General features: G+C 34.5%; 2 protein-coding genes across 2 annotated transcripts in view; both read right to left on the bottom strand.

Annotated features, from left to right (window-relative positions):
* The window catches only part of LOC144655987 (ATP-binding cassette sub-family F member 3-like), a 103,392-nt gene that overhangs the window by 25,020 nt on the left and 65,441 nt on the right, over positions 1-12,931 (bottom strand). Inside the window, exon 2 of the mRNA XM_078516190.1 lies at positions 1,572-1,672. Within this exon, the coding sequence (XP_078372316.1) occupies positions 1,572-1,656 (85 nt within the window). The 5' untranslated portion in view covers positions 1,657-1,672. The remainder of the gene's footprint in view (positions 1-1,571; positions 1,673-12,931) is intronic.
* LOC144655985 (uncharacterized) overlaps positions 2,291-12,931 on the bottom strand; it is a 38,875-nt gene continuing 28,234 nt past the window's right edge. Inside the window, exons 11-13 of the mRNA XM_078516188.1 lie at positions 5,545-5,803; positions 4,973-5,000; positions 2,291-3,219 (exon numbers count right to left, since the gene is read on the bottom strand). Coding sequence (XP_078372314.1) covers positions 2,912-3,219; positions 4,973-5,000; positions 5,545-5,803 — 595 coding nt within the window. The 3' untranslated portion in view covers positions 2,291-2,911. The remainder of the gene's footprint in view (positions 3,220-4,972; positions 5,001-5,544; positions 5,804-12,931) is intronic.

Raw genomic sequence — 12,931 nt, 5'->3', positions numbered from 1 at the left:
TCAGAATTCAATAATTATTAATTAAAAGCAAGTTTACAGTTTAATGACTCGTCTGCATCTTTTTTTGCGAGTTCAAATTTATGCAAATTTTGTGTGAAATGTAATTTGACTCCACACTGTCTTGTGTTTCATGTTCATGAATGGTGAAAACAAAATTCTTTCGCGGACTCTATTAATGAAAGTTGTATTTTCGTGGATGAAACTCTGTTTCAGTTGAATTGAAAAATCAATTGCTGACTGCAGTTCTATTTAATTTCTAAGTTTTCAAAGTTAGTTTTTGTTCAATGAATGAATGAATGATGCAAGCGTCTGGCTCATGTCTGGCTCCATGTATTTGTCTTTTGGCTTCAAACTATGCAAATGGCACAGTTGTTTTCAGTGCTTGAGGTGGGTTATAGGTCCATTGGCCTGTTTTGTTTTCCTTATCAACAAAGGTCTTGTGGTCTCCATTTTGGAACTTCAAGTTTTGCAAAAATCTAATAAATTATGTCACTTCCGGATTGTTCTCATCGAAATATATAGATTTCACGTTGCGTTTCCCAGCGATTATTAAAATAACAAGCAGCTAGAGAAGAACATTTTCAATGGCTTCATACTGGAAAACGAGGAAGTATATTACCTCACACTATAAAATATTAATTCCAAACTTGCGACTGCAAAGAAAGTTTTAGTCGCCAAAGGAAAAATATTAGTTGCAAACGCGACCGTATCGGTCGCAATTTCGAGCCACACAAAGATTTAAAGATTGTTTAAATCATAGTTCATTTAAATTGTACTTTTATACTCCGAGCTTTGGAATGAAATTAATCGTTGAATTGTGTGCAAGAGGAAACGGACAATTTGGGAAAATATTTTAATTTTGAGAACGTAACATGCGAATTGTAAACAACCATTTAATTCGATCAGTTCTAGTTTACTTTTTGGTTGGAAGTTCTGCAATACAGCGAGGTGTATACACTAACAGAAAGTAGACAACAGCATAGAAAATTAGGGTTTTTTCAATATTATTATTATTATAGACTTGTGACCGGACAACATGACCGGCAAAGCGAACATTTGACCGGTCAAGTCCCCAATCAGGCCGGACATTGTCCGTTGACCGGCCGTTATTTCCAGCCCTGAATTCTTAAAATTTATTTAAGTCGAACGACCTTCTAAATTTAAGATTTTCTTTCTCTTGAAATGAGAAAGTTAAGAGTCTGCAATCTTAAAGTAAGAAGTAGCAATCTTAGATGAGAGGACACAATCTTATTATAAAACGGACCAGTCTCATTTTAAGACGCATTCAAAAACTTATATTAAGATGGATTTGAATCTTACAAATACATAAGACTTTACTTGTCTTAAGTTAAGATGTATTATCTTAAACTAAGATCACTTCAGTCTTCTTTGTAAATGGTTGTTATCTTATGTAAGATGCTAATCATCTTAGTTTTTAAAAGATTTTAGTTTTTACGGAGGGAAGTCTTAAAATTATTTCACGAAAAGTGAAGCAAGGCTCTGTCATAATAGAAAGTCGAACAGAGAGTAGCAAGATCGACTTAAGCAAAAATAATAAGTGAAATATTTACCTGTCACATATTGGAAAAGATCGTCGTCTATTGAAGGAAATCTATCTAAAAGAATTTGCCGGCAGGTATCAAGTCCGTCCGCCATGTTATTTCACCATCGACTGAGCCAATAGTACAATTCAGAGCGGTGAACAACATGCAAGGTACGGTGCTTCGTGTTAACGGTCAGGAAAAGTACTTTTGATCCTGCCTCGTGCCCAGGCGCCGTTGCGTCGGAAACTGAAGTGGGAAACCAGCGGTAGGGGCGGAGGATGCTTGCTCGCAGGCTGGGGGCTTGATGGTTAATAGGCGACGAAAACAACAGGCACACATCCTAACTCAATGTGCAACGCATCTTATGGATCTCGGTCGTCGTCAGTCAGAATCGTTTCGTTTGAAAACCGCACATCTCCCACGTATGGGGAAAGGCAACGAGCCCGCGACAAAAGGGTGTTTTTTCTCTGGCTAATTTAAAAGGAGTGAATAAAACACTACTAAAGAAATGATAATAAAAAGTAATCGATAGAATGAGACCAAATCATCGGTCACTACTCACAGAAAGGGATTGTATTTCAGTACTTTAATCCAAATCCTGAGGATGACGAGCGCGGGAAAGATGGCATAGAGTTAACGACTGAGAGAAGATTCCAGTAAATGATAACTGTGAGGAACTAGTGGGAACGGATCGGGAGGAGAGTTTGGTTTATCATTAGCACTGCAAACAAATCACCAACCAAAACTAAATCTTCTTCCTTTATTCCTGCCAGAATTCTTCTCAAGTTCTCTTGATAACAAACTACAGATGATATTTAATAGGGTAAAGGAAAAGCTGTGTTTACAACATGACTAAATGTCAGAACAATTTCTTTCATTCTTTGATGACAAAGTAGGTAGTAGTGAACGCCTGCAGTTTCAATACTAATTTATTTTAAATTTGATGAAGAGTTAGATGGTGCAAAAACTTTGGCTCATAATATCTGATGTTTATACATGATCACAAATTACAGTGAACGTCTGCTATAGTTGATATATGCTATGCTATAGTTAATAACAGTGTCAATATATCCTAAACAGCATCAAAATATGAATCTGAGAGTGAATGTTACATCTCAGATGGAAAAAAATTCAGATTCGTATCGTTTCATTTTCTTATCCCTGTAATTTTTATACATGTGGAACTTTGTGTTGTCCAAATTCAGAAAGAGGATCGAAACAATATTTTTTCAAATCGGTAATATGCTTTCACTTGACCGATTGATTGGGCAAGTAGTTTTACAAACGTACAAATGTGCCCACACCCTTAAATAAATATTAAACTCTCAAAGAGTTTGTTTCATTTTAGTTTACGAATACATGTTCATTTAGACACTACTTTCCAGTACGCCTTGCGACGCCAAGCAATACTTTGAACAAAGATCTTTTGTGTGCAAAGTTTGCATTAATGCCTTTCCTAATGCAGCGTATGTAGCACTGGATCCCTGAGCTTCCGTCCATCGAGTCAGCATAACAAAGCACTTGTCATACAAGCTCTGTTGATCATAATCAATGTGTTCCAGTTCCTTCTCGTCTAGCAGAATGCGCCCCAATACATCCCACTGTTTGCCCACATCACGTGCTATGAGTAGCAGATCACCACGTGATACACGGCCTGGCTTAAACTGCAGTTGGTCTACAAGAAAAAAATAAAACTGATCAACGGCAATGATTTTAACCGTCCAATGATTGGGAACGGTATAAGCGACTCATCCTGCAGACGTTTTATAGCAGCCATTCATTATTGCCCCCGCAGGGTTTTGGCCCAGAGGCCAAAACCCGAGGAGGCATCATTGTAATCCGCGCGAATATAGAGTATATATATATAGTATATACTGGGAAAAATCTCGATTTGATCAATGTTTGCCCGCAAATAGTCTCGGGAGTTGTAAAATGCCGACAAGCTGAAAGCCCGCAAGTAGGTATCGGGACTTGTAAAATGCCGACATACGGTGATTGGTCAATGATGACGCAAGTAAACGATGATTGGGTAATGATGACAGCCCAAGCATGAGCACGTGCACGGATGACAACAAGCAAACAAACGACGCTTGTAAACGTTGATTGCAGTTGGGCAGAATTTTGAAAAATATAATTTGAGGTTTTATTCGAGGCCTATTCATTTCACAATGTCTAAAAGCCGAAAGCAATGCAATTGTTGAAAAGACTTCGCGATAATTAACTAAGTAACTCGCAGAGAAGAAAGAAAATCCACATTTTTTACATCTGAGTGGCCGAAGAAGAAATATGTCTAGGAACACGTACGAACATATCAAGCCATGTCTTCAAATTTGTTTGCGATTTACGATAAGCAAGCCTTAGTCCAAAACCGCGATTTACCAAGCACAAACTACTTGAACGGAGAAAAGCCTTGATCAGTCTATCTCCGGACGAGATTTACAAGAAACTTAAAAAAAGATCTCGAGATAATTGTTTAAGACTCGCGGCAGGCGAAACCGGAAACCAGAAGCGAGCGACTTTTAGAAAGTCAAGCGTTTTCATTGTCAAAGGTGAGAAATTCTTTCGGTATCCTTTCCTTTTAAAAAGTTGATCGTTGTCATGAAGCGTGATTTACGATAAGAAAGCCTTTGTCCAACTGACCGTGATTTACCAGGCACAAACTACTTGAATGGAGAAAACTTATGCGGCATCAAGAAAAGAAATTCAAAAGAGATCTCGAGATGCATTGTGATTATTTAAAACTCGCGGCAGGCGTGTTAGATTCGAGCCCGCAAAGCGGCCCATTCAAAGCGACGAAGTCGCGAAAACGAGCCACGCAAGTCGCGATAGGTCGACCCGGACCGTGTTAAATTAATAAAGACGACGGACTTTTTCTAAAGTCTAGCTTGAGTCTAGCTGAGATCCCCCACCACAGCAAAACATGACAAAATGATGTCAAGATGCTGTTGCGTTCTTGTAATTAAATGATTTACCGTATCATAATTAATAATCATCCAAAATAGAAAATTAATTTCTAATAAAATGTCTGAATTGTAGAAAAGGATGAACAGCAGAGAAAAACCGATAAACATCGTCGAAACTTCGGGGGCAACCTAGTGTCAGCTATTTCTAGTTATTTATTTAGAACTCGTCTCAACATTCAGTTGTAAAATCAAGTAACCAGACCACAGAACTGAACAAGCAGATCATCACGCAACAAATCGGTTCATCAATAAAGCGACAGCAAGCGAGAATATCTTTGCATTCTTACCGGTCTATCCTTTACTGTTTACAACTGAATTCTTATAAAAATTTACAACTGTCACTAGCTTGGCAACTTTGTATAATCTAGTAACGTTTATTCCCACATGTTTTTGCACAGTTAAAACTTAGCGAGCCAGAGGTATTTTCTACAGAGCATATTTCAAATCAACGAAAGAAACATTTACCTGTATCCTGATTTCTGCAGTTGAAATGCTGAGAAAGGGAGAGAAAACAAATTGAGCTTATTTACGAACCGTTCAGGTAATATCACGAAATAACAATTTTTTCAGAACTTTACCAGTTACTCAATAATCGATGTTAAACAAACACAGTTCTTAAGTTATCGTTAACTTCATTGAAGATACGGGACCTATATACAGAAGGTCCCGTAAACCTACGTGCTATTTTTCACGCTTAGGCGTTCACTTTTGTGTCATAAGTGGTCAGTTTTTAAAATTTGGTTTGGTGGGAACAAATTATTAGATTCAAAAGAAGTCTTCTGCTTTCCAGGATGAAGACAGTTAAAAAAGAAAAAAAAAAAAAAAAAAAAACACTTCACGTTAGTTCGTGTATATTCTCTACTGCAATCAGCCTCTCGATTACAACAATCTGGATCAATCTACTAACACCCCCACACATGTACAAACTTAAAACTAGGAGTTAATGGATAACAAACCTAAACCTAATCCAAAGAATTTTATTGTTCAAATTATGCAGCTTGATTTTTTAAAGTAGACTGCTGATAGTGTTCATGTACCTTGATCCAGGGTTGAAGTTTGTCCTCAGTAAGCAGGGAGTTTAGCTTGTAGGTCTTGTCACACCTTAAAGGCTGTGAGTCTAATGGAATGAAGTGGGCACAGTCAGGATGAACACAGGAGTGCACATGATGCCATGAACAGCCCTCAGGATCTTCATCTTCACCAACACACAGATCACACCGAGCACACAGCTGCCACGTCATGAAGTACAGCCACGGACACTGTGCCCCAAGAAAGGCAAGGATGTCTTCAACAAATCTGACAGAGACAGTAGACAACGATGATAAGACAAAAACCCTCATTTACTGTATCAGCTATTTCACTTGACTGACTGGACTCCTGGAAGACAATACATCTAAGCATGGATAGAAGAAAGGACTCCTTCTTCTATACATGATCCAAGTTACAGCCTTTTAGAAGAAAGGAGTGAAATAAAAAATAGTTTTCTATCTACGGTTTCTACCCATTCGTACAAAAAATAGACAGGTATTAGAAAATGCCATAAAAATGTATGTTCCACTAAGTAAAATAAGTTCCCAAGAGGAAATCGACAACAACAACAAGTGGAAGATGACTTAACCGTAGTAGTATAGGAGTTGGGGGTACGAGATCATAAAAATTTTTATTATCTCTTACATCCCCAACTCCTATACTACTCACAGCACTGGATTCAAAAATAGAATCAAAAATAGAATCAAAAAATAGAATCAAACATGGAATCAAAAATGAAATCAAAAATGAAATCAAAAATAGAATCAAAAATGAAACCAAACCTCGAAGCCAAACTGAAAACCAAAATGGAATCAAGTTTGAAAACCAAATTGAAAAAACCAAGCCTTAAAAACCAACCCTTGCTAAACCCTTTAATCAAAATAAAAAAATCTCTTATACTCTTTTTAAAATTTTGAAATCAAGATGCGTTTAAAAATCTCTTATACTAGAAATCATAATGAAGATTATTGCTTTATATTATAATGCCCGTAAGCAAAACTTGTTAAGCCATCATCAAGTATATACCGTTTATCATCAAAACAGCTCAGTGATATTTTATTAATCTCATAGCTTTCAAGTTGATGGCCTTGACTTCTGATGGTTTTCATAGTATGATGCATCTGTGTTTTATTGAATAAGGTCTCTTTGTAGTTTTCATGTGTGACATCTTTTTTGATAACGGATTTCTTGATTCCTTTGGCAGTCTTTCCTACTTGTAGATTGTCTTTAATATAAGAATACATTTTTGATCGCAGACCGATGAATTCTAAAATAGGAATAAAAGAAGCTTCATCTTTGAATTTACCAATGACTTTATTGTTTGTTTTATCAAAGAATGGTGATTTTTCAGGGTAGTCACTGTTATCGAATTTCTCTTTATCATTAAAAAAGTCTTTATATACATCTTCAGCCTGAATTTCATAAGTTAAACTGTCTGTATCTGTAAATAGTAGTTTGGCTTTGTTTACATACTTCTTTTTTATGTAGTTATAATGGAAATCATACATTAGTGTTTTGCTTAAATCTAATATAGCCATTCCTACATATGAAGGTCGATTGAGGGTTAATGTTTCTTTGATTTTATGGACAGCTACTAAGTTTTCATTAAATATTTTGCTACTGACATATGTTGGTTTTGAAGCTAACTTTAATAATTTATTTTTATTAGTCACTAACCTAACGTCGACTCGCTTCCTCAAATTCTCCATGGTTTTGCCGTATACTGAATTATTCATCAATTTAAAAAAGTCTTTTTCAAAAGCGTTTTTAGAATTTTTACGTTTTTCAGTATTGTAATCGATATATTGCTTCAACCATGGGGATTGATTAAATTCTAACACTCGATAGACTTTTGTGAGCTTTAATCCTAGATCTAAATACAACTGAAGATTCCTGTGATGTAATACATATTTTTCTTTATTGTTTAATGTAGGCATCAGTTTATGTACTAAACCTGATGATATATTGTATTTTTTAGCAATGTTTTTGCAATAATCCGATAGCATATCTTTAGTCACCTTAACTTTTTCTGCACCCAATGGGTAGTCATTATGATGATTATGCAACTCCTTGGGATATTCAAGATCAACCTCCAGTATCAAGCCTTTTTTACTGTCTTCTTTATACTTGGCCAAGTTTGTTTCATCAATTTGTTTTTGTGTTAACCATCTAAAGCATCCAGTTGGTAGATATTGACTCATAGCATAACCGTATAAATTATTAGCATCAAGATACATGATATACTTTGAGGGCGCCTTCTCATCATATTTTTTCATATATTTGTTATTAGCTTTCCCATATCGATGAGCTATATACGATATACCTCCTCTCATTCCTTTTTCGATGAATTGGTACATATCAACGTCAGTCATTAGCTCTAATTTGATATCAGTCATTTTAAGCATAGCATCCCACGATAAACCTGGGCTTGTGAAGTAATGACATGGATCAAGTTTATAGTATTCTAGGCATGTTTTTCTAAAGCTTTCAAACACATCTGCTAATAATAAGACATCTGATTTTAAATATAAATCATGGTACTCACCCATATTTTTAATCTTAAACGTTTTCCACACATTTTTAGCATGCTTATAGTCATCATCTGATATATGCTCATCATTTAATATACTGTAAAAGTCTTCTTTTTTTGGTAGTTTTTCATTAAATTTGTCAAAGCTATCCATATAGTCATACGGATATATTCCTTTTCTTGACATCAGATTGAGTTGCTTACTCTCGAATATTTCAGAAGTATATTTTAGGGATTCCTTAGGTAGATTACTAACCAGCTTCTCAAGACTTGAACTCATAAACTGAAAACTATCTAGAAAGGTTAAATGATTACCGAGCATGAAGGCCATATATTTTTCTATATTATTTGGTATAGCATTGATATTCATTTCTTTAATTTCTCCCTTTTTATTTTTGTATGTATGATTTTTTACAATTTTTCCTATCTCTTGCATTATGAAATGGCTGTCATAACCTCTTAAGTTGTGAAAAATTACTGGAATTTTTATTTTATCGGGTTCTATTCTTAATTTCAGATTGCATTCTGTATGAGCGCTCCCTCTGTATTTGCTAGTAATATGACAATGGTCTCTAACCCGAATATCTTCATCTATGTATTTTATATCACAGATATGACATGCTTCTGCTTTTTGAAATTCATTTTCATCATCTTTAGTCATCTTTAATGGTTTCTTGAAGTATTTTTTCATTGTATTTTTACAATATTTAACTTCTTCTAGCATCTTTTCCATGAATTTGTAAACAGCTTTTTCTCCTCTATATATTTGTATCGGTTTGGAATATTTATCATTATAGCAACAAACAACCTTATAACCATATCCACAGTCAGTATGCTTTTGATAGGCTTCAGTATATGATTTATCATTATTTTGCTTACAGCCGGATATCTTTTCTGTTATAGCTTCAAAATCGGCATAAATGACAAATGGCACTTGTTGCTGTTTATGGAAGTTGTTGAATTTTAGTATGTTGTTATCCTTATCAGGCATTTTTACTGCTTGTACTCCATTTATTTGAATACAATTATCTTTGTGATTATTTAATACTTTTTCAGAACTGAAGCATTGTAAACAGTGCATACAGAAGTGCTTCCTCTCTTTGTGTTTAGTTTGGTTATACATGAATTTATTAAAATCTTTTATTAGAACATAATGCTTGTTTTCATTTTCAGTTATTAATAATAAATTCATCTGATTGTCATACTTTTCTTTTGATATATAGATGGGATATGGTTGTTTGTTTTCATAACCGAAAACATTAATATTAATCTCATTTTGCTTCTCAATTTTATTGTACTGTTTTATTGTTACTGGAAATTCAATTTTGGAGTAATCTAATCTCTCGATGTATGCCTTATCAGATTTTTTAATTCGTTGAGGATATTTATCTTGAGGATTTATGTATCTGATATGACACCACCGAAAGCATTCATTATCTTCATTTTTCATGTTTATTAATCCTTTAGCACTGTTTCTAAGTTCTGGTGGTAGCTGAATATAAGATTCGCCTTTCATTGGTTCATATTTAACTAAATTTATATAATGACCATCAACTGATTCAATAGTCCATCCTGAGCCTTCAGATATCCATTGAGCTACGAAATTTAATATCTGTTGTTTAGATGCTTGTAGTGATTCAACGATTTCCAGATTATTAATTATGGTCTGTGCTTTACTGTTGAAATAAGCGGTTTTATATATTACACTATCCCCAGACATTTTAGTGAATTTCACCTTGAGCGTTTCAATGAACTTAACACCTTTCATTGCTGATAGCTCTTTTATTATGTGATTTTCTACAGCTTTTCTTGTGTTTTGAAGCTGTAATAACGGGTCTTTATTATTTTTTATACCAATTTCAAAAGACTTTGTGTAGCCTTTCATAGCTTTAGCAACTTCCTCTATCTTTGTCCTTGGTAATGGTAGTGGGGCTGTTTTTATAGTCCGTGGCATGGGTTTAGGCTTGTAATCATCCCTAAATTCAGGAGGTGGTTGAATGACATTTTCCTCATAATCATCAATCATCTGTTTAACACTCTTACGAGGAGTTGGGATTGGTGGCCTAGGTTTATAAACTCTTGGTTGGTTTGCTTTTAGTGATAATACTAGTTTTATGAGTTCAGTTTTAGATAATTTTTCTAGATCTAATTCATTCATATTAATATATGAGATATTTTTTTCCATTTTTGTGTACTATATAGAATTACCATTTCTTTAAGTCCTTTATAGTAAAAATTATTTTTTAGATTTTTTTGGTGCGTTTAAAAGATAACCAGAAATAAATATATTTTTGGTCACCTAAGGCAACAGATAACAGCAATTCATATATACTGTGCTATACAATATATAATTATATAATATTGCTTTCTATGTTTTCAGCTGGTATTATGTTGTATTGGTCTTCAATAGCCTTGATAACAGTATTTTTAATATGCTTCTTGGTCCTCATGTGAGAGTGCTTTCCAGCGAGCGTGTATTCATGTTGACATGCATCACATATCCATGATTTGTTTAGCATATATCTGGTCTTGCTTTCCTTAATAGCGTTTTGCCTGTCTTCTTCATTATCGTATTTTTTATTTCGTCCCATTATATATACTATATATTATTTCCTTAAGTGTTTTTTATAGTGCGTTTAAGTGATAGATATAAACAGATAATTATTTTCTTTATTAATATATATAGAATGAGTGATATAACATTAAATATCAAACACCTACTAGAAGCTGATCAAAGCTCGAATGATATAGCCTTCATTAATAAAATGTATTGTATTCAGAGCATCCTTAAAACAAATATTTGTATTATTAAAATGCTATCTTCAGACCTTAACAGCAGATCTGAAATATCAAATGAAGACAAAAATCATGCATGTTTAGAGTGTATACCTGAAGACCAGAAGCGACGACGTGGAAGGCCTCGTAAGGATCAACATTAAATACATAATTATTCAGTTTACGGTTTTAGCCATAAGTTATAAATGATTAATGACTAAAAAAGATGGTTCTACAATGTTTACATTAGGGTATTTTTCGACTTACGCGTGAGCAGATATTTTTAATCAACCAGTCTTTAAAAAGGGAGTTTTTTGATGAATTACGCGTCAGCAGGTATTTTTAATCAACTGATCTTTGAAGATGACGGCTTCACAAATGCTTCCTTAAGGTTCTATTATGGTGACAAAAACATAGCAACTCAAATATTTACTTTAAGTCTAGACATGTCTGGAAAAACAGGAAATGCGTCATTGCTAATAGCTATTGTTTGGGAATCACGAGACACTCGTACGATCTCGAAAATTCCCTGAGCATATCTTTACAAGTTGTTTAGTTAAAGAAATGGCGGGGAGTGAAACTGGTTTAACTGATTTGATGGATGAAATGGATTTAGAAGATGTTGTTGACACAGGTTATGAGAAAGATATAGATGTGGAGGTCATAGATGGTTTTTACCATCAAAATGTGGTTTTTATGAACGATAAGGTCCAATTATTTGCTGAGTATTGGATGAAACTTTATTCGAATTGCTGTCTACAACGAGACTATGCAGTAGCATTGCTAAACGATGGAAAACCCGAAGAAGCCAAAACTGTTCTTGAAGATTGGCCTGATACAACAGGTTCCCCAAATGTTCCGCAGTTATTAGTTGAAACACATCCAGAACTAAAACGAAAGAAGCTATCAACGGCGGAACGTGAGTGTGATGCTTTTTCACTCATCAAACAAATGCAAGATAATTATATCAGAGGAGAGAGAGTGCACATTGATGTTCCTAACACATTCCCAGAAGGTGAAGTCTCCTTAGCTATGTATGAAGATTGTATCAGACTTTGCGAAAACTCTTTTAAAACGATTGAGAATTATGTTGTTCAGAATGCTTTTTTTTATGGAATGTGGCTGAATCAAGCATTTGAAAAGTTCCAACAGGAAAAGTGTATGAAGCGAGTACTCGGTAACTTTGACGATTGGGTTAATTTGCGATGTAGAGTTAAAAAAACACGAGCACGACAGCTTAGAAAGTTTTACAAGCTTTTCTTTCCTTACAAAAAAGTGTTAAGGTGTAAGTTACCATTTTTATGGTTTGTAAAGAATGGCGGTGCTGTAGTGGATTATTTTAGTAGTCACCAAGAGGTTGCAGAACCATGGACACATAACATAGACTGTGCTTGTGGCACTTGTGAATTATAATGACCGCCACAGTTGTGGCGTGACGTCATTCGGACTTTACTTTTGAATAAAGGCATGGTTGGTGAAGTTATGTGTGTTATATATATATATATAATGGTTTGTAATTCTGAAATCCACGATGAATTAAAAATTTTAAAAGAACCTATATGCCCTTTCTGTGATCAACTATTGATAAAAGGTAACAAGGATGCTGAGCCATGCTGTAGTAAGCAGGATATGTCAAATCAAAACGGTATAAATGTTTGTATTAATTGCGGTTTGGTTCATGGTTCTATTTATTACAACGAGTATTTCGATTTTTACGAGAACATACACAAGATATGGCGTAAAAGCATCTATCATCGTAAATACCACATTGAGGCTGTTTTAAACGATTTATGTATTAAAAATAGAGTTCAATTGTCTCATAATCAGCGCGATAAGATTTACAAAGTGTTTCATGAGATTGATACTATTCTTCCATCTATAAATAAACTCCGAAGACGAATGATAAGCACTAAATATATCCTCAGGCAGTTATTTAAATTGCTTGATCTTCCTTTTGAGTTTATAAAGGTTTCAAAATCGAGAAAAACGCTTGAATTTTATAATCGATATTGGGCAAAGATTTTAGAATTGAAAAATGCAGAGATATTGCGCCTTATAAAGTAAAAATTTTATCATATTTTACCATACAC

Source organism: Oculina patagonica, chromosome 6 (assembly GCF_052425735.1).
Source record: "Oculina patagonica isolate OP01 chromosome 6, crgOcupat, whole genome shotgun sequence".
In the NCBI taxonomy this organism is placed as follows: domain Eukaryota; kingdom Metazoa; phylum Cnidaria; class Anthozoa; order Scleractinia; family Oculinidae; genus Oculina; species Oculina patagonica.
The sequence above is the reverse complement of the archived record's forward strand: the minus strand, read 5'-3'. Positions and strand labels throughout refer to the sequence as shown.